Source organism: Piliocolobus tephrosceles, chromosome 14 (genome assembly GCF_002776525.5).
Source record: "Piliocolobus tephrosceles isolate RC106 chromosome 14, ASM277652v3, whole genome shotgun sequence".
Classification (NCBI taxonomy): domain Eukaryota; kingdom Metazoa; phylum Chordata; class Mammalia; order Primates; family Cercopithecidae; genus Piliocolobus; species Piliocolobus tephrosceles.
Genome location: NC_045447.1, coordinates 12592436 through 12618455, shown reverse-complemented (window position 1 = coordinate 12618455; position 26020 = coordinate 12592436). Strand labels below are relative to the sequence as shown.

The 26020-nt window shown below is 36.9% G+C and overlaps 1 protein-coding gene across 2 annotated transcripts in view; it reads left to right on the top strand.

Annotated features, from left to right (window-relative positions):
- Nucleotides 1-26020, top strand: part of PBX3 (PBX homeobox 3) — a 226545-nt gene that overhangs the window by 169333 nt on the left and 31192 nt on the right. For both annotated transcript variants that reach the window (XM_023217137.1, XM_023217138.2), the window contains exons 3-5: nucleotides 4565-4806; nucleotides 18585-18775; nucleotides 24459-24594. In XM_023217137.1, the coding sequence (XP_023072905.1) occupies nucleotides 4565-4806; nucleotides 18585-18775; nucleotides 24459-24594 (569 nt within the window). The remainder of the gene's footprint in view (nucleotides 1-4564; nucleotides 4807-18584; nucleotides 18776-24458; nucleotides 24595-26020) is intronic.

Below are 26020 nucleotides of genomic sequence, written 5' to 3'. Positions count from 1 at the left end.
TTTCACCACTGTTTCCAAATTATATCCCAGTTTTCACAACCAAAAAGTAATTGTTTCAAATGAGATCTCATGACCATGGGGCTTGTGACCTTCATTTCATTTCCAGATCTCCTGCGTCCCATTTTGACTGATTTTTACGTAAGGATTTCAGATAGAAAATTATTTTACCTTTTTTATGTTTGGGGAGAAAAGTAGCAACACGTCTGTCTTAATCTTTCTTCTCTATCTATAGTTTGGGTTACATTTCTCAAACTGTGGCTGACTTGATTTTTAAATGAAGAAAGCACAGAAAATAAAGTAGGTATTTTTACTAATTAACTTTGTGACTTCTGACCACTATCCTGCATGTTACTTTAAAATAACAGACACAAAAGAAAAGTTATGAAAAATTATAAGAATAACTAAAAATACTAATATTTAAATTGTCACTTATTTCAAGGCTGTCAAGAATTCAGGACCTGTTGAAAATATCTGATCTGGCCTTGTTTTACATGGTACTCTGCTAAAACATTTTTCCCTGAGCTAAGACTGTGGTGTGGTAGTTGAATGAATAAAAAAACAAGTCCATTAGAAAACAAAATTACAGCGATGTCATAGGCCTAAGCTTATGAATAATTTGGGGGACTCAATTTATGGTATGCTCATTGGGAGAGAAAAATCTAACAACTCAAGTTTCCGTAATAGCTTTTTGTTTCTCAGCAGGTCTGAATAATGTACTCTTTACAAAGTAAAAGTGATGTGATGACAACTTTTATCATGATTGTAGATATTATCTATCTTCCCTGATTATGGAAATATTGTAGGGCTAGATCTTAGTTACGTCTAATTCAGGACCATGTGTAGAACATATCTGAAATAGCTATGGTCTGAAGCCATACTCTTCAGTGCTGGATGAACAGAGGTTAGTTATGGTCCAGTGGGCTTGCTCCTTGAAATGAGGGAGCCATGAAGCTTAGTTAGTGCACTGTGTTGTTTGCACCTCATTCACTAAGGTCAAGCCTTCATTGTGTTACAGTGTTCTTCTGTTAGAAAGGCTCCTACTGTACAATCTAGCCAATGCAGATTTCTAATCTGCTAATTTATAATTCAAAAGCTTGCCTATATATTAATGAACCCTTAATGAGCTGTTGAAAATGCCTGAATTACAGTCAGATTATTAAACTCAAACAGCCCCGTAATCATACCATTTGAGTGGGCTTTAGGTACTTTTCACATCTGCAGCTTAGAATTGTGAAGGGTATGCGTTTATTCGGAGAAAGCTTTGTAATAATTTTGACCCGTAATTTATTTATTGCCCTCCGAATGCAGTCATCTATGCAGATGCTCTCTCCCATTATCTGTGGGGCAGGTGCACAGCATGTTGAAAGACAGCTAATTAGGATTTGCTGAAAGATATGCAAAAACTGTAGGCTTATAACAAAGCCAAGTTCATTGTTAAACAATGTTTTACTGTGTTTGTATGATTTGTCTAAATCTTAGGAATACAGAAATGAATGTTGTGATTATAAGGAGGTTGCAAACAGGGTTTGTTTTTTTTTTTTAAACTTTATAAGGTTGTGATGACCAAAGAACCTAGATGTAAACCTTTATAATCCTCTGTATGTTTCATCATACATACATTTTGGATTAAAAACAAGTACAATCAAATTTTAAATGATTGTTTTACTATGGTTCAATTTGAAGATATCAAGATCTTTTGATAACCACACAGTCTGATTCATTCTGGCCCTTGCAAATTTAGACCCATTAAAATGTTTATAGGTGCCCAGAGGAGTAGGTATTATGACTAAAAGCCAGTGTGACTGTAGAAAGTTAGTAAACTAAGTAATAGTGAGTAGCTAGGTAGGATAAGGAATAAAATGGTAATTTAAATGTTTTTAAGTAAGAAAATAAATAGAAATATTCAAATTGAAAATAATTTTGGAAACCAGGTATTACTATTTAAAGATCCCATAATCATTACTTTGCTTAATAAAGAAAATAAACCGATTCACTTTTCAGACTAGTTATGAAAATTCCTTTATTATTGATAATCTTTTTCATGTTGCCTATTTGCAAAGTGCTTTAGTACTTTTCATCTAAAGAAATACGAGTTTTCTATCAGGAAATGAGTTTTCTGATAAAATTTGATTCACATAATTTATAAAGTAAATACAAAGTGTTGCATTAAAACATATTTTCCTGTTCTTGAGGCAAGCACTTAGTGTTGATTTACTGATAATTTTAGAAATAAGATATTTTTCATTATAAGTAAAATGTTATAGTAGTTGACACTGTATACTTATAATTGTTTTTATTTGTGTCCATGGCTATTGAGCTTATGGATTGCTTCTTATTGGTATGATAATGATGGTTTATATACATATCAGGTATGTATAAAAGTATCATAGGTGGCTAATTAGTTTTGTGCCTTTTGCATTTCTTCCTAGTGAATTTCCTTCTGTCTCTCTTATGGTGTAATTCCTTGTATATTAGTCATTGAGCTGCTTCTCTTGTTTGCCATACGTGTGCAGGGAAGTGTAATCTTTTTGGCTGTGGAAGTTAATCTGCTATTAAAGTACTTCACCACATGTCCATAGGGAAAAGATCAATGTGTTTAACTACAAGGGGAAATCTAGAAACCCGGAGGAAGCTTGAAGGTAGATTTAAAAAACACATTTCAGGAGAGGCATCAGTGTCTGTGTAAATACAAAAATCAACAAACACACAAAACTGTGGGCAAAAATTCAGTTTAAAATGGAGAAAATTAAGAAATCCTCAAACAAGAACAAAAAATTAAACAGAAATCAAAGTGCAGCATAAGAGATTGTTCAGTAAGCCCTCATTGCATGCCAAATGCACAAAAAACTTGCTATGTGAACTACAAGCATGTACAGGTCATGAGATTTTGACATTTAACAAAGTGAATTAAAAGAGAGGAAAATTGAAGATTTAAATTAACAATACAAACTTAACCAATACATGGCAGTTCTAGAACAGTATTAGGCAATCCTTTTTAGTTATAGAAGAAACAGCAAATCCATGTTTGCCTATTTTTAATTATCAGCAGTGTGTTGATACGCATTTTATGAGTTATCTTTTTGCTCTCTTAAATGAATATATTGTCTTAGTATATTATAGTTTTCAAACCTTATTTGCCTCTGAATAGACAACAGATATAATTTTAAATGATGATGAGTTAGTTTTATTATCCAGTTGAAATTATTCTGAAGTATAATTTTAAATGAAAGTGACAGCTTTAAAGTGTTTTGGGGAAGAAATTAAAGTTGTGTATCTGAATTAAGGCAACTAAGAGCTCTGTCATGCCATGGATGTAATTCAGGGCATCTAGGAATGAAATCTGTTCTTAAAAGAATTGATGGTAGCTTTAGGTTAGCATATAAAATCAGAGTTGGTGATCAGTTGAGTACTTGGCAGCTTATAGATGTTATGTCATGTGAGTTACATTAGACACAAAGTGTGTACCACTGTGGATAAACAACAACAGGCACAGACTCAAAAGACAGAATCCAAATACAAACAAGCAAGGTGCCAACTTCCTTTTCCCCTCTTCCCCAAGAAGACTTGTAACTAGTGTAGGGAACCTGTTTTTAAGCAGATTTACAGAGGTTAATTGGGCTGGGATGTTTTAGATTATGTTACACGTTAATGAAAATGCTGATTTTCAGCTGTCATGACTCCAGTGCTTTTTATACCATGATAATTATTTTAAAACTTTGTCTTCTGTGTTGTTGAAAACATCTTGGCAGAAAGCCTGCATGACCTGATTAAACCTGTGAATTGTCAGCTGTGATCTATAGTACTCAGAAGAGGTTGCTGACTGGGCATCACTTAGGAAGTTCTTGATTTAAAAGCAAAATTAGATTGAGACTACTGTACCCAGAACTGTATTGCCATGTCAATGGTATATTTTTAATATTGTATTTAGTATCCTCATTTTATAGTTTGCTGGCAATCACTTAACAATATTCATTTAATAATATATATATTTAAGTATAGCTAATTGCCTCATAATGTATGTGTTCCTCTTCTGAAATCACATGAAGGAAAAGCTCATCTAATCTTGTTTATTTTTCAATTTTTGATTACAGTTTTGAATTATTTTAAGGGAATTTTAATTCTGTTTCTCCAACTGTACAGAGAGACAGAATGACCACCTTTGGATGAGTTTGTTTTATATCCCTGTAATTATTTTCTTTCTTTCTTAAAACCTTCCATTTTTTTACCTTCTTCCCATTTTCTGCTTAAATTATCTAAATCTGGGAAGCTTGGATGATTAAAATATTCAAGGAAGCCAGGGTTACCTTTTTCTAAGGATCTATCTGTGGTAAATTGAGGTGGTTGGGGGATATTTAAAATTCTAGGGTGCATGTAAACATTATCTTGAAAATAATTTTCATACTTATTCAAACTTATTGATCAAATGTGAACAATGAAGTTCTCAGCATGAATTGTAGTACACTGATGTTGTTTGATCATTTTCTCGAATAAACAAAATACTCACACTATTTGTCCTCTGTTTCTCGCTTCTTCTCTCTCTGTCTCTCTCTCTCTTTCCTTGAAGGTCTCAGCATCAGAGGAGCCCAGGAGGAGGACCCTCCCGATCCCCAGCTAATGAGACTGGACAATATGCTTTTGGCAGAAGGGGTTTCAGGTCCTGAGAAAGGTGGGGGATCGGCGGCAGCAGCTGCAGCCGCGGCAGCCTCTGGAGGTTCTTCAGATAACTCTATTGAACACTCAGATTACAGAGCCAAATTGACCCAGATCAGACAAATCTATCACACAGAACTGGAGAAATATGAACAGGTCAGCAGCCGCCACTCTCATAGTCCTACACAAACCCTCTGTTGCTCTTCTATTAGACCATGCTAACCAATTCTGAGGGCTGTGAGGGGTAGGTGTTAACACAAATTACAAAATAAATAAGGTCAATGCAAAAATCCAAGTGAATTGTTGGATTCATGAAATGAAGACCCTTTGAGATTTTGGAGGTGGAGCTCTACCTATTTTATCTCATCTACTTGTTTTAGTTTTATTCATTCCTCACATTCACGTGCCCTTATTACCACACCTGCAGTCATTCTTCCCTCTCACCTCACCACTTGGTACTCTTCAAAGCTCTGTATAATTAACATTTATGCACTAGCCTTGTTCATAAGCTTTAATCACTTTTGAAGGGAAGCATTGCACAGTGAGCTTTTCCCTCCTATGGTGTGAGCTCCAGAATCCTCCTGGGAATTAATTCTTATGGATTGTGCCAGACTATAGGGAACTTCACCAAGTAAGCAGGTTCTGGCCTGTTTCTCTGAGTATGAGACCTCCCAAGATAATTATGGGTACCCCAGGACAGGGAATGTTAGGCAAGGCATTATGTGCTAAATTCCTGATTAGAAAGAGAATATGGGTTAAAAATCCAGTTCTCAGCAATTATATTAACCATACTGAATCTAAGATAACTTTGATTTTAAGTTGCATCATTATTTTATGTACCACGAAGAAAAAATTAATACTGCTAGTTTAACTATAAAATATTACTGATTATAGAATGCTTTCACGTTTCAGAGATGTTAAAATGTAGGGAAAAACAAGTGAGTCTTAGATTTAATGTAATAAAGTAAAATATTGGTGGGTCTTTTTTAACACATATTTTAGTTATTAGTTTAATGCTGAAAAGCTGTCAAGTTGGAGGAATTCTCATTTGATAAGATTTGTCATTTGGAAGATAATTTTAAAAACGTATTATTATGGAACATTTTATAACACATGTACACAAAAATAATGAGAGTAGTATTAGACTGAACCCTATGAAATTGCTAAGTTTTGATGTCAGAAACAGTTGAATATGGTAATTTCATAGAGTTCAACCCCAAATAAGGAATCAGCTACTTTTTACCCATATCAACATTTTGCCACTCTTATTTTGTGTACCCAGCCCCAATGTGGTAGAGTATTTTAAAGCAAGTCTTAGACATCCTATAATTTCACCCATGAGTATTTCACTATGTAGGCAAGTACTTTTTGAAGTCCACACACTTTAGTGTGAAATAGGAGTCTTGGTGAGTTTTGTGTGTGTTTGTGTGTGTTTTAAAGACTTTTTTAAAGAGCAGTTTTAAGTTCACAAGACCAATTTGAGAGGAAAGAAGAGAGATATCACATATACCCCCTTTCCTCACACATGCATAGTCTCTCCCATTAACAGCATCCCCTACCAGAGGGGTTCATTTGTTAAAATTGATTAACCTACAGTGACACATCATTATCACCCAAAATCCATAGTTTACATTAGGGTTTACTCTTGGTATTGTGCACTCTATGGATTTGGATAAATTTATGATGGCATGTACCCATCATTATAGGCTCATACAGAGTATTTTCACTGCCCTAAAGATCCTCTGTGCTATTCATCCCTCTCTTTTATTCTTTCCTCCCCACTGATCCCTGGCAACCCCTGATCAGTTTTAATACTGATTTTTTTTCCTCTATGTTCCCTGTATAGTTTCAGTTGAATATGTCGTCGTTTTTTTCCCATTGCCTTTTCTAATATTCTGGATACAATGGTTTTAAGCAAATGCTGAACCCTATCCCAGAGGTGAGTGTGTTTTGAGGGAGAGTAGAAAAATTTGTGTATCTTTAAGTTAAACTGTAATGTAAATTAGTATATTATAAGATGTTTTCTATTTTTGGAATAGGATTTTCTGGGATCTAAAACTGTATGTCTAGTCTCATTTGTAAGAATAACTTTTAGTGGAAAATGTACAAATAAGAATTTTGGAAAAATTACCATGTGTATGTATGTATTTAAAAAAAAAATCCCACTTTCTGATTTGACATAGAATAATTGAGAGTAAACAAAATAAGTCATGGTTGAAAAGGTTGCCCCTGAGCATAAACAGTAGAAAATGACTCTTATTTGTAGTATATTCCTAATTGTATAACTTCATGCTAAAATAACGATACCTACTTACTAGATAAACATCACCAGTCACCTTGCATGGAAAGAGAGATAATATTAGAGGCCAAATGGCCCGAGTTTTTTGGCTGAGGAATTAAGGCGGTTCCTTACTACCTCCTGCCATGTGTCTTCACACCTGCCTCCTTACTTTCTCCATACAACCCTGGTGGAAGTTGTGTGAAGCTGGTATCAGTCAATGACAAGGTCCTGAGTCTCATTGTTTTAGAAATACCCTACAAAATTTTCCATGAGATTTTAGGTAACTTTTGCCCCAGCTGATAACAGCATCAAATCACCAGAGTTTTTTTGTTGTTGTTTTGTTTTGTTTTGGCTTTTAAAATATACATGTATATGCATGTTCTTCATACATTTATCTCTTTTTTTTAATTGAAGATCAAATTGGGAAGCACTGAGTTTAAAAATGTATTCAGGAATTATTTCTGGATATAATCAGTAGCCTAATAACAATCTAAATATATAGTTCCTTTTTCGTTTTAATACTTCAGATGGAAAAATAGAGATACATAAAATCTGTACAGCAGGGACAAATGAATAGATGGGGTATGATGACTAGTTGGCAGATTCAGCAGAATTTTAATTTACAAATTTTCTCCTGTAGGTTTGGAATTATTTTAGAAGTGATATAGCAGCATTTAATTCTTTTAAGTTGTCTTTGGGGCTGGTTTTTAGAGCTCTTGTGACTGTTCTCCTAAATTATTAGGATCGGTGCATTTTGACCCAAAACGGTAAACTTTTCCTTTCAAATCTTTAGGGTACAAGGGCTTTATCTGGATGGTCCTTTCAGAGACATGCTTTGGTGTTACAAGAAGGGCTAAACAGAGCTAAGAAGGGATAGGACTTCTGAAATAGATAGTATTATAATTTCCATTTTATAGAGGAGAAAATGAGACTCAGAGGGGTAAGTGATTTGTCCAATGTCGCACATCTAGTTAGTGTCAGAATCAGACGTTGAAATCAGTTTCTGAAAATATGTCTTCCTTTTTCATTGAATTGTGCTGCTATCCATGTAGAACTGGAAAATAATTCAGGTACATTCTGGTTTTCTCTAATTTTCCCATGTTGGCTTGCATTTGAAATGGGAATCGAGCAGATGGAAAAACAACTTTTTTTTTTTTTTTTTTTTTAAGACAGAGGCTCACTCTGTCGCCCAGGCTGGAGTGCAGAGGTGTGATCTCAGCTCACTGCAACCTCCGCCTCCCAGGTTCAAGCGATTCTCCTGCCTCAGCCTCCTGAGTAGCTGGGATTACAGGTACCCACCACCACGCCCGTCTAATTGTTTTTTTTTTGTTTTTTTGTTTTTTGTTTTTTTTTTTTTTTGTATTTTTAGTAGAGACGGGGTTTCACCATCTTGGCCAGGCTGGTCTTGAACTCCTGACCTCATGATCCACCTGCTGTGGCCTTCCAAAGTGCTGGGATTACAGGTGTGAGCCACCATGCCCAGCCAAAAACAACTATTTTAATCACTTTCCAGAAATTATATTTTTCCTCCTAAAAGTGAACATGGGTACTCTGAGTGACAGAAAGCTTAATAGTAAATAGGAAGAACATATATGTTAAAACAAAGGCTTCAACAGAAAATTGTGTTGAGTCTTTTAGAAATAAACTACATTGGAATCTTAAGAGTTATTCACTCTACTGTGTTTCACAATGAAGCTTTAATGAAAATGTATCTGAAGCCTGTTTAGATTTAGATTGCCGTAAAATTAACAAACATCACCACTGCAGTAAATTAAAGTACCTCATAAGCACAGCCACATTTACAAAGTTAAGCAGACAGACTAGAGCTACAGTTTGAGCAAAATTAAATCCAAGCTGCAAGGCTCAGTTTTATGTATATGTTTTAGAGATGGTATTGTCTTTAAAATCCTGTCTTTTTTCCCTTCAGAAAATTGTTCTTTTATCATATGTCTCTATTACATAGGCTCAGATTTCATGATTCTTGATGATAACCATCTAAAAATTCACTTATAAACACTTTTGAAATATTAGGCATGGGATATATGTTAGGGTAAGGTTCCTGAATATTACTGCCACCCAAAAGGAAACAAAACTATTTTATTTTCTTCTTGTTGATTCTAACACCCAGCAGGGATATGATAATTTTCCAAAGCTTGCGGCAAACCGTCCTGTAATATTTCATCTTGGGTAGACTGCCTCGCTTTTTAGCTAAGAGACAAACCTAGTTGCTTCTCTGTCTTCTTGTTGATTACCTACAGCTTTTGAAAAATGCCTTTACTGTACCTTGCAAATATGTTCTTATGGTTAAAGGACCACTGTTAGAATAGGTGAGTTCCTAGAACTTAAGCCAAGGTTCCTGGGAAGCCTTGTTTTTAAGAAGTAAAGGCCTTCTATTGAACTGTTCTTTCTTGGTTCCTCTACCACACTACCAAAAGGAAATGGACACATTGGCTTGACTTCAACATTTGTTCTCAGTTAAAAAGGAAAAGATATATCATGCCGTATGCAGCTCTCCCACTTTGCTTGTACCAGAAAAAATGCTTGTACACAGGCAATTCACTCATAATTTACAGCTGCTATAATAGAGATGACATATTGAAAGCTATCTACTATAATTATATTGAAATACATTTTTTGCTGAAGGCAGAAGTGTTGTCAGGGTCCCAACCCTTCCCAGGCATCTGGGAACCTGCTTTCTGAGTTCACAGACGTCATTTGAACTCACCCCAAATCAGGCAAAAAGCACTAGAACCAAGGAATACACTGAATGTGCTCAGGACCAATCAGGTAGCATTTGGCCACCAGAGGACTTACAGATTGCAGGGGGAATGGAGAATGGGTGAAAATGTAAACCACTGTAAAAGCATGTCCTTGTGCTTTTTGAGATCTCTACATTATATGCTTAGGTTTGCTGGCAAAATAGCTTTTGCTTGTAAAGGATTTTATTTTTATCAAATTAAGAAATGCTGACGTTTTCACATTAGAGATTGTGCAGCCTGTAAACTCCCAATTCCATTTTGCTATTTCTTCTTAATAGTTAAGCAGGATAGACAAAAGAATACTACCTAATTTCATGTTCCAAAGCAAGGATTTGTCATTCATTGTTCCAAGGGAAGAGTTTCACTTCTTGTTGACTTTCATGCCTGGCCTTTTCCTTGCCTGGAAGGAGGGTTTGGTTTGTTCCCTTTTTTTCCTTCGAGTTACTAGTTTATTGGCTCTATGTGCCAGTTGTGTTTATGACCACAAGCTTGATTAATATAATGAATTGTTTTATTTAATACATTTGAATACTCTTTTTTTTTTTTTCAACTTCTTTGGAAGCAGTTTTTGTACTTACTGAGGCAATGAGAAGGCAGAACTATATTAGATAAAGTGTGGATTTGCTTGCAGAGTAATGACATAAAAATAGTATGAATTTCATAAAATTACCATTTTCATTGTCATCAATAATAACCGTCATTTATTGAGTATTAATTATGCTCCAGATTCTGTGCAAAGAACTTAACATACATTATATAATATGATCCTTAACAAAACCCTCATGAGATAGGTCCCTAAACCACGTGATTAGGTAAGAAGTATTGAGGTACAACAGCTATTTCATCTTTGTGGCTGTTCCTTAGGCATATTGGTCTCATTCTAGTTGGCTTAGAACCTTTAAATGCAGACTTTTAACCCAAAACAAGAAAAATTTGTTGATTTAATAAGCATTCGGTAAATACAAAATCTACTGTATTCGACTAGAGTTACTCGTGAGGCTGGCAAGACATTTGGAAAACAGTTGCAGTGCAAATTTGAGGGGCATCTACTTTTTAAAAGAGATTTATTCTTTCTTGTCAAAAGTGGGTTTTAGAATATTATGATCTGTTTACAGTTAGCTTCTCTTGATGGTTACAGAAGACCAATTCAGTTTTTAGATCTGATCACTGATCATTATAAAACTTCCCCCAAAATCGGTGCTTGCCCACTGTCTATTTTACAGTTTTACTTCCACAATATAAACTTAAAGGCAAAAAAGAGGTTGAATCTTGAATCCACAATGAAAAAAGCCCCACCACAAAATAAGGAAAACACTAAAAACTTTAATTTTGTGTGTAAACCAAATATGTACAGATATTGAGGAGACAGTTTTGCCAGCCAAAAATATCATTAAAACGTTATTGAGCATCCAAATATTTTAAATCCTCAATTATGACTTGGTTTGGATTTTTAAGGAGAAAGGAATGGGAAAGACAAAGACTCAAAATAAAAACTGATTGAAAATGCTTTTAACAGATGAAATCTTCCATGCCTTATGTTAACTGTTATTGCAGTGTATGTTTTAAACACATAAACAAAAATGCATCCTAGGTAGCTTTCAACAGCTGGATTAAAAGAAGAAAGCTTCTGCCAGTACTTCTAATCAGAAAATTTAAGGCATACTTTTATTTCCCAAATACTGCAGTTAACCATAGTATATCTGTATTTATATTATGGACATTAACCAGAAAGCTTGTAACTGATAGTTTCACTTGGAAAACATAAGGCAAGGAAAAATTTCTCCAAATGTCTATTTTAATATATCTTATAGACATGATGTAAGATATGATAAATGTTTGAAATGAGCTTTCTATATTATAAATAGCATCAATGTTAATATGTGGTTAGGTGGCCCTTCGAAACAACTACAATCGTTTGATCATTCTTACTGTGTTTATATGTTTAAAAAATGTATGCCTTTTAAGGAGCTAGGTGATGAGGCAGTACTGTTCTCTGCTCTGAACCTGGTACAGATGATGCTGAAATGAGGCTGTAATTTACTTTCAGTGGTATAAAGGAAAAAAATCACTTTGCCTAAACTGTATGCATCTTTCTTAAGGGTGTACCCAGATTTTAATTATCTAAATGTAAATACTTAACGAATTTTACTTAGAGTAATGAGCTAAAGTGCACACTACATAAATGAGATGTTCTAATTAATCATGTATGAACTACTGGTTTAAAGAAAAGCTATGTGAATTCTGTGAATGTTGGGCTATTGCCAAATTGCTCATCAGCATTTGCATTCATAGATGGCTTCACTTAATAAGTCTTGAGACATTCAGCAAATGTTTTAGCAAATTATGAGTTTTTAGATGCAGAAACTTTTTTGCTTTTAACCCTTTTTTTCTCATGTAAGTCTTTGGCTGCTCTTTAGAATCCATAGACAAACACTCATTCTGGAGAGGTTAAAACCCAGCCAGACAAAAACTAAGAAAGCTAATGTATCAGGTGTCATTCACATAGGAGTCTTGAATTATTTATTAAGATATATGCTCTGTCATAGATGTATGTTACCATAATGAGTGAGCTAGGTTTGTTGGAATTAGCAATGTTATGTGTGCACATTAGAAACGCTTCCATACCCTGGTACAGCAGTTCTCAAACTTTTCAGTCTTAGGACTTAGACTCTTAAAAATTATTGGAGACTTCTGTAAAAGCTTTTGGGTTGGTGGCTTATGTCTATCAATATTTATTATAATAGAAATTAAAACTAGAAAAATTTAAAGTATTTACTAATTATTTTATTTATTTTATTTTTTGAGACAGGGTCTTGCTGTGTCGCCCAGGCTGGAGTACAGTGGCGCGAACATGGCTCACTGCAGCCTCGACCTCCTGGGCTCAAGTGATTCTCCTACCTCAGCCTCCTGAGTAGCTGGGACCACAGGTGTGCATCACTGTGCCCAGCTAATTTTTAATAATTTCCTATAGAGATGGGGTCTCACTGTTGCCCAGGCTGGTCTTATACTTCTGGGCTCAAATAATCCTCCTGCCTCAGCCTCTTGAAGGGCTAGGATTACAGGTGTAAACCACTGCACCCAGCCTATTTTATTTTATTTTAGAGACAAATTCTCACTCTGTTGCTCAGGCTAGAGTACAGTGGTATGATAATAGCTGACTTCAGCCTTGATCTTCTGGGCTCAAACAATCCTCCTGCCCCAGGCCCCCCTAGTATCTGGGACCACAGGTGTGTGCTACCATGCCCGGCTAATTTTTAAATTTGTTTTATACAGATGAGATCTTGCTGTGTTGCCCAGGCTGGTCTTGAACTCCTGGGCTCAAGCAGTACTCCCACTTTGCCCCAACAAAGTGCTAGAATTGTAGGCATGAGCCACCATGGCCAGCCCTAATTAATTTAAAAATATCAACAAGCTATTATATGTTAACCTAAATAACTTTTTTAAGAAACAAAAAACCTTAAAATTTAGTGAGAAGAATGGCCTTGCTTTTTCATTTTTGCAAACTCACTATGGGCTTGATAGAAGTCAGCTTGAGTCTCATATCTGCTTCTACAGTCAACTGTTGTCATATGGTTGAAATATATGAAGAGCATTTGACCTCACACAGATATGTCATTGCAAAAGAAATGTTAATAGCCTTTTCAGATAATTGTGAATACTCTTTTTTGATATTACACCAAAACTTGGCAAGTTATAGTTTTGTAAAAGTATGTTGCAATGAGAAACCTGAAACCATGTCAGTTAACTTTTTGTACTCTGTTTCTTTAAGATCACTGGTCTGGTTTTCACTTTGAATGTCTCTTGTACCTATGCATGCTTTTGTGACGTCATGCGTTGATCATTTGGAAAGTACAAGTTTACTGAATTATGCATATCTTCCAAATTTTGACACATTTCATTATATAATGTCAAAATATCATATTTATGAATATCAACTCTGAACTTATCAGAAAGTCTACTGGGAAACTGTTAAGCTTACAGTGGTGGATGCAGGTTTTTCAAAATTCTGATTTTCACTTGAAAACTCAAATTTTTTAATTGGCATAATTCTCTCAGCTGTTTTCCTTGACATGGAAGGCTCACTTGTTTCATTTTTGAGAGAACATCTGCCAAATACCCAACTCCATATAATCATAATTTTTCATACTTGTTTCCAAGTAAAAATGGTGTTCCATGAAAAAATTGACTTCTGCTCATTACTTAACTGTGAAAGTGCTCTTTCTCAAGACAGTCCTCCTTCAGTGTGCAATACAAGAGCTTTTTTTGTGTGCTTCCCATTTGACACACACGATATTAAAGACATACTCAAAGGTTTATAGGTAATAAGATGAATAATTTATACTGCTTCATCAAGGACATTCCTAAGTCAAATGGGCTTTTATTGTATTTGTGTGAATGTATGGTGGTGAAAAATTTTTAAATGTATCAAAGATTACCTAGCATAGCGTTTCCCAAAGATTTTTTCCTAGCACATTGGTCCACAAGATACCATAGAGCTGTGCTGCCGAATATAGCAACACGTAGCTAATGAGCACTTGAAGTCTGACTAGTCTAAATTGAGATGTACTGTCAATGTAAAATACACACTAGATTTCAAAGAGTACAAAAAAAGAATGAAATACCTCATTAACAGTTTTCTCCCCTCCTCTCCCCTCCCCTCCTCTCCCCTCCCCTCCCCTCCCCTCCCTTTCCCTCCCCTTCCCTCCCCTCCCTTCCCTTCCCTTCCCATCCCTTCCTTCTTTTCTTTCTTTCTCTCACTCTGCCACCCAAGCTGGATGCAGTGGCACAATCTCAGCTCCCTATAGCCTCTGCCTCCTAGGCTCAAGTGATCTTCCTACCTCAGCCTCCCAAGTAGCTGGGACCACAGGTGTGCCACCATGTCCAGCTAATTTTTTATATTTTTGTTAAAGATGGGATTTTGCCATGTTGCCCAGGCCAGGTTATTTTTTATATATTGGGTTAAATGAAATACATTGTTAATTAATTTCACCTAATTCTTTGTATTTTATTTTTTAATATGGCTACTGAGAATTTAAAAATTTAATATGTGGCTCACAATATATCTCTGTTGGACAGTATTACTCTAGAGAGAAATTTTTTGGCCACATTTATTTGGGAAAAAGTTGGATATACTGTTTCTCTTTGAAGATTTATTACAAATATTGGGATAGAAATACTGAAGAGTCTTATCCACAAACATTTTTTAAGATTTTGGTTAACCCAGCATATCCCAAGCATACCATATTGTTGGACCATGAGTTAACATCCTATGTAACTAGCTGTAGAACTGTAGAATTTGTTAATCCCAGTTTGGGAATAGTTCTAGTTCAATTATTGTTGTTTTACTCATGAGAATACTGAAGGTTAGAGTTGGCCACATTATATAACTTGGAAATTACATAAACATCTCCTTAGGGAAAGTTCAAGAAAAAGATATATACATATATTTACTGGTACGGTGACCACTTGTTTTTAATTTGGCATAAAATTGTTTAAATTGATAATATAGGCCGGGCATGGTGGCTCATGCCTGTATTCCCAGCACTTTGGGAGGCCGAGGCGGGCAGATCACTTGAGATCAGGAGTTTGAGACTAGCCTGGCCAACATGGTAAAAGCTTGTCTCTACCAAAAATACAAAAATTAGTCGAGGGCGGTGGCTCACACCTGTAATCCCAGCACTTTGGGAGGCCGAGGTGGGCAGATCACGAGGTCAGGAGATCGAGACCATCCTGGCTAAAACAGTGAAGCCCTGTCTCTACTAAAAATACAAAAAATTAGCTGGGCGTGGTGGTGGGCGCCTGTGGTCCCAGTTCCTCAGGAGGCTGAGGCAGGAGAATGGTGTGAACCCAGGAGGCGGAGCTTGCAGTGAGACAAGATCGCGCCCCTGCGCTCCAGCCTGGGCGACAGAGCAAGGCTCCATCTCAAAAAAAAAAAAAAAAAAATTAGCTGGGCACGGTGGCATATGCCTGTAATCCCAGCTACTCAGAAGACTGAGGCATGTGAATCACTCAAACTCAGAAGGCGGAGGTTGCAGTGAACCAAGATCGTGCCACTGCACTCCAGCCTGGGCAGCAGAATGAAACTGTCTCAAAATAAATAAATAGGCCATGTACTGTTTATTACAAGCTCACGCCTATAATCCCAGTACTTTGGGAGGCTGAGGCAGGTAAATCACTTGAGGTCAGGAGTTCAAGACTAACCTGACCAACATGGTGAAACCCTATCTCTACTAAAAATACAAAAAAAATTACCCGGGCATGGTGACACACGCCTGTAATCCCAGCTACTTGGGAGGCTGAGGCAGGAGAATAGCTTGAACTTGGGAGGCAGAGATTGCAGTGAGCCAAGATCGTGCCATTGCACTACAGCCTGGGCAACAAGAACTAAACTCCATCTCAAAAAAAAAAAATAATAAAATAAATTGATAATATAGTGGGGAAGATCTTAAATTTATTTTTTTAAATCTTGGTTTCTGCCTTCAACTTCTGGTTTTAGTCTACAATATTGCTTAATGTTTTACTGTGTCATATCCTAGGATAATGATTATTAACCTTTTAAAATTATAGACTGAGAATCTGAAAAGGAAACAAAAACTTCACAGATTCATCAGAATGATTAATATTCACACAACTTGTATAGGATTTCAGGAGGTCATTGACCTTCTAAACCTATCCATTGACTGCAGATTAAGAATTCTTCTCTTATGGTTTAGGGATAATGAATTTATGGCTATTAACCAACATAACTCTCACTCTTGAACTGTAGTATTAAAAAGCCCACCAATTTGTAGATGTTTATTAGATATGTATATTGCATAATTCTGCACTCTGAAGAATCCTGTATCATATAGTGTCACCACTCGCAAGGAATGTAATATTTCCTACGGCTTAAAACATTTTTGAAAAAACTTTACATAATAAGACTCATTTTACCTTATCTTAGAAATATTTATGGAAAGCTCTGTAAAAACGTAGAGTAAGTGAAATACACAGTGTACGGGAAAGGTTAGTCCTCCAATGAGCAGTTAGAAAAACTGTCATGTGCTATATGTAAGCAGTGTTCAGGATATCTGTAGGGAAGTGGACATTATCGTAACTTCCAATCATGTCTTGCATTGATCAGTGATTGTTCTGTCTGCTCACTCTTATCAGGGACACCCATGCAGTAAGATGCAGAATTTCCCATCCTGCGTTTTTAAGAAAAATGTCAGAAGAGACTCTTTTTCTTCAGGAGTATAAACTGATGCTTTATTTACCAGGGCAGTACCGGATTTCAGTGTAGGCCCAGTTATACAGATTTATATATCAAAGAGAATATAGATGAAGTTGGATGCAGTGGCACACACCTGTAATCCTAGCAGCTCAGGAGGCTGAGGTGGGAGAATCTCTTTAGGCCAAGAGTTTGAGACAAGCCTGAGCAACCTAGCAAGACCCTGACTCTAAAAAAGGATTTAAAAATTAGCTGGGGGCCAGGCACGAGGGCTCACGCCTGTAATCCTAGCATTTTGGGAAGCCGAGGCGAGCGGATTGTCAGAGCTCAGGAGTTTGAGATCAGCCTGGGCAACATGGTGAAACCGCATCTCGACTAAAATACAAAAGAAATTAGCTGGGCATGATGTGCACCTGTAGTCCCAGCTACTTGGGAGGCTGAGGCAGGAGAATTGCTTGAACTTGGGAGGCGGAGGTTGCAGTGAGCCAAGATTGCACCACTGCACTCCAGCACTCCAGCCTGGGCAACAGAGTGAGGCTCCGTCTCTACCAAAAAATAAATAAATAAATAATTAGCTGGGTATGGTGGCACATGCCTGTCATCACAGCTACTTCGGACGCCGAGATGGGAGGATTGCTTGAGCCCAGGAGCTTGAGGCTGCAATGAACTATGATCATACCACTGCACTCCAGCCTGGGTGACAGACTGAGACTCTGAATTTTAGGGAAAACGTGTGTGTGTGTGTGTGTGTGTGTGTGTGTGTGTGTGTGTTTACTGAAAGAGACAATGTCTGAGGATTGTTAACTAAAAAGTTTGAGACCCAAATCTGATCCTTATTTTCTGTTGGACATCTCTTGAAGAGTTGAGCTGCTTTACAGAGATGGCTTATATCCACTAAAGGCCTGCACTACAGCTAAATTGTAATAGGTCATTGGAATGCTTGGCATGCAAGTCCCTTTATGTGCTAATTCAAGCCTGAATCCTTTTTGTTTCTTTACATATTATCTGTATTCCTACTTGCCATATTCTGAACTTGCAACATACTATTATTTCTAGTGCCTGGAATTCCTCCTGACTTCCATCTTTATCCACCTTTCAAAGATGCTACCTATTCTTTAAAGCTCAATCCATGAAGCCTACAGATGAGAATATTCCTTCCTTTGAACTTATTAATATCTTCCTGTAGTCTTTGCACTGAATTAGTATTTTATATATTTTTTCTCACCAAAGGCCAGGCCTGCATCTTATTTCTATGTTCCTTACAGCACTGGCAAGAGTTTGAACTTTGTAGTTGTTCAGTAAGCATTTGTTGACTAAATGTAAAACCCCAGAGAAAATAGGTGGTACTTAGTATTAACAATTAACACATTTTTATTTGTATATGGGAATTGGTAGGGAGCATCCTTGAATGGGAAAACATCATTTTGGAACTGGACAGCGGTGGGCGGGAAGAGCAGCTGAATGCTGTCTCCCTTGCACATCTGACCATGCACGGTTTCAGAATTCTTGCTGCTTTAACTACTATTACTACCATTTTACAAGTGTCTTAGTTTTCGTTTTGCCCTACACACTGTATAATGCTATTGGTGACTGCAAATGAGGTGTAAATTCAGATGAGTTAATCTCTTTACGTGATGATATAAAATATCAGTTTCCAAAGGAGTGATTTTTTTTCCCATTACAGGCATGTAATGAATTTACTACACATGTGATGAACCTTCTCCGAGAACAGAGTAGAACACGTCCCATTTCTCCAAAAGAGATTGAAAGAATGGTGGGCATCATCCATCGAAAATTTAGTTCCATTCAAATGCAGCTCAAACAAAGCACTTGTGAAGCAGTTATGATTTTAAGATCAAGGTTCCTCGATGCCAGGTATGTGAAGCCATAAATCTATTGCATGGCTTTCCCCCGTCTTTCACTCCTTGTATATTCTTTTCTGTAAAACTGACCCGTTGGTCTTAGATTCTTTTGTCCATATGAGCTCTTTTGTGCAATGGACAGGTAATTCAACTCATGGTGCCTGTGCTGTCAGGCTTTCTTGTCTGGGAATGGTAGTGGAGTGTGGGTTAGTTGCCAGTTTAGTGACTCAGGAAATGAATAGGATTGGCGTCTCTGCTGATGGCTTTAGGAATATGTAGCCTTTCCATTCTGATGCTAAAAGGTATTTTTAAGGATAGTTTTCTGCATATAACTATTTTAACAAGGGGTATTTTCTAAGAGTTTCTTAATGTTACACTGCTTGTGCATATTACTGGAAAATACTTGGAGATATTGATACTCCTAAGAAGGAAATGGCATTTCAGTTAATAGCAGTTACCACAAAGCTCCAGAATCTGTATATCCAAATCAAGAAAGAAAGCCTATCATTTTTCCTGTAAGGATGAAAATTTCCCTTTATCCGAAGCTTTCCCCAAGTTTCACAGGAGTTAGGTAATATATTGTATATGGTAATAAATTGTGTGTGGTGACCTACTGAGTGACAGAACAGAAGAACTGTCAACGTCCTAGTGTACGCTGCCTCTGTAGGGATGCCTCTCGGGGCATTGCCAAAGCTTATGATCAATCTGCAGCTTTGGAAAGGAGTTTCTATTTTGTTTTTCTTTCTTCTCCCATGGAATCTGACAGAGGTGATAATTATCATCCAAATCTCACAATATTAAAGGAAATGACTAAGATAGCTTCTCAACTGGAAAACAAAGTGTGTGGAGCATTTTCAGTGTTTTTCATGTTAGCTCTTTCTTTCTGTCTCAGTTCCTGTCCATCCTTTTGTACGTGAACTAACACGGTACCTACTAGTCTCCCTGTCTCCAGTCCTACTGCCCTCCAGCCCATCCTCCATATCCCTTTTTTGTTTCTGTAACATCGCTGTGCTACTCTGATTGCTTTGCTTAAAAACCACGGTAGTTTTCCAATGCTGGATCTATGCATACTTCACATATACACTCCTTATCCTGACATTTAAGGCCTGTCCCTGTCTGCATTGCTTCTTTGTTGTTGTGAAGATTTTATTATTCTTTTCTCTATTTAAAAAATGCCAAGCTCACTATGGAAAGTTTGGAAAATATATGGAATAAAAGGATAAAGGATAAAAGTTAACCTCATTTTTATTATCTAAAGAAAAAAAATCACTGTAAATGTTTTACAGTATTCTCTCTCTTTTTGTTTGGGGGCTTTTTAAAAGAAATATTTCTGTGATGGGTCAATTTTCATAGTCTGATCTGCTTTTTAAAAATTTACCATGAATACATAAACATTTCCATGTAGTATAAGCTCTAATTATAAATAGCATTTTAACAGTTGAAGTTACCAAATGTATATAAAATAAATAATGTCCTTAGCATTCTCTTAGTTTTGAGCATTTAATTTGTCTCCATTAATTATTCTTTTTCTTTTCTTTTCTTTTCTTTGTTTTTTATTTTTGAGAGAAGGTCTCATTCTGTCACCCAGGCTGGAGTACAGTAAATGATGCTATCATGGCTCACTGCAGCCTCGACTTCCCAGGCTCAAGTGATCTTCCTGCCTCTGCCTCCTGAGTAACTGGGAGGCATGTGCCACCATGCTCAGATAATTTTTGTATTTTTTGTAGAGATGGTCTCGGGCTGGTCTTGAACTCCTGAGCTCAAGCTCTCCTGCCTCCCAAAGTGCTGGGATTGCAGGCAGGAGCCACCATGCCCAACCAACTATTAATTTTCATGTAATTTCTTCCTTTCTTCCTTCCACAAATATTGGTACTGAGGATATATTGGTAAACAAGACAGGTTAACATACTTGCCCCAATTGAGCTTATATTCTGCTTGAGGAAACAGGCAGTAAACAAGTGAACAAATATGCCATAACACTGTATTTAATAATGTAATGAAATATAATAGGGTGGTAAGTGGTATGCAGAAAAATAAAGCAAGTCAAGGCGAGAGAAAATGTAGAGGGTACTATTTTAGATAGATTTTTATTGAAACTAACATTTTAATGAAAATCTTCATGGATTAAACCTTTTTGGTCTTTAGGATTATTTCCTAAGGATCAATTCTTAGAAATGGAATTATTAGATCAGAGTTTGAACATTTTCAGTGTTCTTATTTATATATCACTAAATTGTTCTTTCCTGTGTTTCTTCCAAAAATGAAATGCTTCATGGAATTATGTTTCTACTGCTTAGAATTCCTTCTTTTCCTAAGTCTAACCACTTACTTCCCTGGCTCCCACAACAAACCGTCTCTCTAAGCTGGTTACCAGTAATGAGTCATCATCTGTGAGGGTATCTGGAATGGAGCCCGGAATGGAACCAGTGCTTGTACTTGTTGGATCTAGTGAGATTTTGCTCATCGTTCCAGGTCTGGTCTAAATGCTCGCGTTTCTGAAAATCCACCTTAATCACCCCCACTGAACTAGCCCTTCCTTCCCTTGAACACTTATACTATGTTTATACAACTTCCTGTAGACTCCCTTTTCTTGTAGTTTTTCATGAACATTTCTTCTCTCCCTTAGTAAGCCACAGTGTCATTGAAAGCAACAGCCAAGACTTACACATTTGCATTCCCCACAATTCTAGCAAATGACTTACATGTTAGATGCTACCAAAAATAATTTATTGACTGGCCAGATGAATGAATAATTCCACTTAATACTTTGTAACATCTCAAATCAGGGTTAGAGAGGTAGCATCAGAAGACAAAAAACATTTTAAAATTATTTGTCAAATTTGAACATTTTAATAAAAAGCCTGATGTAACAAAGATAGTAAAACATATGTCTGATAGAAAGGAGTATTTTCTAACATAATTGCTCTCCTTATTTCTGCTGATGCTTTCCCATTCTTGTCAACATGCATGCTTATTTTTTAAATAACTGCATTCATAATGTATACACCTAAATAATTTATTTTTCTTCCATGAAGAGAAAGTATATTAACAGCCTAGAGTGAGCAGAGCCAGAATGAGAGAGTGGCAGAGCTTGGAGCAGAGTCTCTTCTCCCGCAGAGATTGCTGTTAGTAATGTTGTGATGCTGATGGGACACAGGCCTGGACTGATGTGCCACTGCACACTGGCCTGAGGCGTAGCCATTTAGAGTGTGGTGAACCCTGGGGAAGTGAAACTGAGGGGAAATGCTTAATGGGCATTTTCTACAGGATGTTTTCTAAAAAATAAATAACGTGTAAGACCAAGTTCTCTCCTGTGCCTTCGAGTGAATGCAAATACTGAGCTTTGGTTCCATCTATTCTTGTAGTGCCTCCCAGCAAGCCCTCTGCACTGAGAAGGCAAGGGGCTCTGCTCTAGGCAAACATGCTCAGTCAGATATATGATTCCCTTGCTCACTCTGACTTCCCATGCTCATGTTTTCTTCATAATTGGACAAGACGAAGCATGCACCAATGCAAAACATTTAAGAATAAATTTGTGTGGGTCTATCTCCTCTTCCAGTAGAAGTGCTGTAGTTTGGACACAGCCAGAATGTCCAGTGAGCTATATTGTTTGTTCTCTGAGGTGTTTTGATGTTTGTTAAAAACCACCCCTCGGCAAAAGTGATGTGAGCCAAACTTCTCTTTGCTTTCCTAGACATATTTCTTTTTGATCCTCCTTTCACACGTCCCTATTTCCCAAAGAGATGCACTTGTGTCATCTATTCCCATCTACCCTGGACCTTGATCCTGGGCTCCATGTTTTATACTAGGAGTTACAGACTCACATGCTTACGTATAGTGGAATTGAGTAGAGTGGCTGGATCAGGGATACAGGGAGGGGCAAGGAGGGTTAGAGCAGGCAGGTGCATATCTAAGGGGGCACTATTACTCAGCTTTAGCCTAGAGCTGCCTTCTAAGAATGTGGGCCCAGTATGGCTGGTATCCCAATTTTTCATAAGAAGTCAGAAACCTAGATTTTTATGAGCAAGTAATTACTGTGTGGTCTCAATAAATAATGTCTATGGGTCAGATAATGCCTGTAAATTTGGCATTTTCAGTATCTAGTCTAGACCTTACCCATGCACCTACTCATCAGAGTGTACCTCTTCAACGTGCTCTCACCTTGGGACCTTGTCTTTCTTTTCAAGCAACACATGACTCCTGCAAAAATGCTAACTGTCCTTCTTTTTGGTATATTTGTCCTCGTTCCCTTCCTTCCCTGTCTTCCCTTACCACCTTCTCATCCAGTTCATCATCAAATCCTGTTGACTGTAATCCCCAAATAGATCTTGAATCTCATCTTTATCTCCCAGAAAACAATAGTTTAACCCTCCTAAAAATTATTGAAATTAAGAAATTTCAGGACTAAAACCTGAGTTGTTTTGATCAGACCTAGATTTCTTGCTCCCTTGACTCTCCCTTAATGTTGAAATGTAGATCACATACTTAACCTGCCATATGAGTGACATCATTTTGACTAGAAGAATCTCATAGAGTGCATACCTTTACAACAGCCTACTGACTTTGTCTTTTCTGACTGTGGGATATCACAGTTGAGAAGAATTAAGATTATTTGGAAGAGAGTATTAAGAAAATTATCTGGGGAAGGTATTTTCTAGTTACTGGGGTACTTAATTGAAAGTGAATTCTGACAAATGATAATTTTCAGGCTGGAATTCTTTAAAATCTTAATAACAAAACCCAAATATAAATGACATTTTTGCTACTTGAAATATGTTGTTAATAAATGCTTGATCTTTTGAAAGTCTGTTGCCCCCTTCCCAACAAAAACAAAAGAAAAATTTTTGTTCTCTCCTCTTTGCCTAGTGAAGAAAATCATACGCCAGTCCAGGCAGTTGCTTACTTGGAAATCCTTCCCGATGTATTTTTTTTTTCCCCTAAACTTCCTTCTCTATCTCCTTTACTCACTCCTCCCATTCAATACATCATCAGGTCCTATTGCTTTTACCTTTCAAGTAGATCTTGAATCTTATTTTCATTGCTCTCACCTTCTGCCAAGTTACTATCATCTTCATTTTGACCAGTGCAGTCATCTCCTAAAATGGGCTTTGCAGTTCTTTTCATGCCCTCCTCCAACTATTCTCAGCAATCAGAATGATCTTTTAAAAACATGAAACTTAAAACCTTTAATAGTTTCCTATTGCACTCAGCATAAAATCCAAAAATTCTTATAGAGTCCACTGAGCTTCTATAATCTGCCCCCTGCCCATCCTTCCAGACTCATCTCACACATTCCCTTTTACAGTGCTCCAACCTGCTCTAACCCTTTAGACAGGATATTTCTGTTTCAGGACTCTTCCTCTGCCCAGTCCTCTTCCCTGTAATTCTCTGATAGACCTTGTTTGTTCTCACTGGATCTTCATTGAATACCTAAAATATTAGGTCCTCGAAGAATGAAGCACAATTAATTGTGTTTCATAGTCTGGTATTTTTCTCAGTGATCCTACATCTTAAAATGAGTTGGATAATGCTTTGGAGGATGTCTAGAACATAACTTACAATATTATGGAAATAAATTAGAACTTAAGGATGTTTAAAAAGAGAAATCTACTTTTTTGGTATCATCCTAATTAACCTATCCCTCTTAGGTTAATGTTGATTGTAACTGCAATTCTTTTTTTTCACTCTTATCATAGACGGAAAAGGCGTAACTTCAGTAAACAGGCCACAGAAATCTTGAATGAATATTTTTACTCACACCTCAGCAACCCCTACCCCAGTGAAGAAGCCAAAGAGGAGCTGGCCAAGAAATGCAGCATCACAGTGTCACAGGTGAGAAAGGACCCATGGGTCTGTCTTGTTCCCTGTGGATACAGGAACCCCATTCCTCTCTCAGGGCATTATAATCAAATTTCATATCCAAATGTTCTATTATCAAAAAAGATACAAAGAAAATGTAGATATTTCTACAGTTTTAGGCAAGATTTTAAACCTTTGATAATTTTTAAAAACCCTAAGTGGCAAGGAATCAAGACCACCACCACCCCCATTCCCCAGTGTAAATCTTCTCTAGAGAGAACATAAACATGCCAGGGGGAGAGACGCAGTTTACACTTAAGTGACTCTCCAGTAAATGGCATGTATTCCTGATTTTTCTGATTTGGATGACTGACCTAAGCTTCTACCAGCAAGAAACCAATTTATTTTGTTGCCGAAAGGAAATTTAATATAACTCTTTGGTGAAAGCTTTGAGGAATTCACCAGGCCCTTTCTTGGTAACATACTACAATATTTGAGTCCCAAGGATTTCTTTGCTTCCTTGTTATCCATCCATTAAACACGAGAATTAAATTCATGCTTTCAGGGTTTTTGGTTTTGGGGTTTTTAAAAAAAGTTTATTTATAATAATTTCTGACCCTGAAGTTAGTTGTCATATTCTAACAAAAATACATTTAGTTTTAGTCAAATAGACTGGTATTTGGACTGAGGATTAGAAACAAATAAATTAGCAAACACCTGTACCTCTTTAGAACATAAATATATCCTATTAGCATTACCTCTAAAATACAAATTTATTTAAATATTCATATTATTGTTAATAGATGACATTTGACGAGCATTTCTTTATAGCATGCAAAAGCAGCAGTTTACCAACCAGTTTTTGTAGTGAAACTTAAGGAAAAGCTGACCCTTGTCAAAAATTTCAGTGTTCACTCGGGGTCACATGAAACCATTTTTTGTTTTGTTTTTTTTTTTTTTTTTTTTTTTTTTGAGACGGAGTCTTGCTCTGTTGCCCGGGCTGGAGTGCAGTGGCCGGATCTCAGCTCACTGCAAGCTCCGCCTCCCAGGTTCACGCCATTCTCCTGCCTCAGCCTCCTGAGTAGCTGGGACTACAGGCGCCCACCACCACGCCCGGCTAGTTTTTTGTATTTTTTAGTAGAGACGGGGTTTCACCGTGTTAGCCAGGATGGTCTCGATCTCCTGACCTCATGATCCGCCCGTCTCGGCCTCCCAAAGTGCTGGGATTACAGGCTTGAGCCACCGTGCCCGGCCTACATGAAACCATTTTTATAAGTAGTTTCTAAATAAATGCTCGTGCTGTAGATAAAATTCAAGATACTAAAGATCCCCTTCAAGTTCCAATGAGGGTCTCATGTCAGTGTATGAAGTCATTGTTATTTAAGGGAATAGGGCCTGGGTGTAAGATGATTTCCAGCTCCTCTTTTGGCATTATTTTCTGTAGAAACTCAAGAGCAAG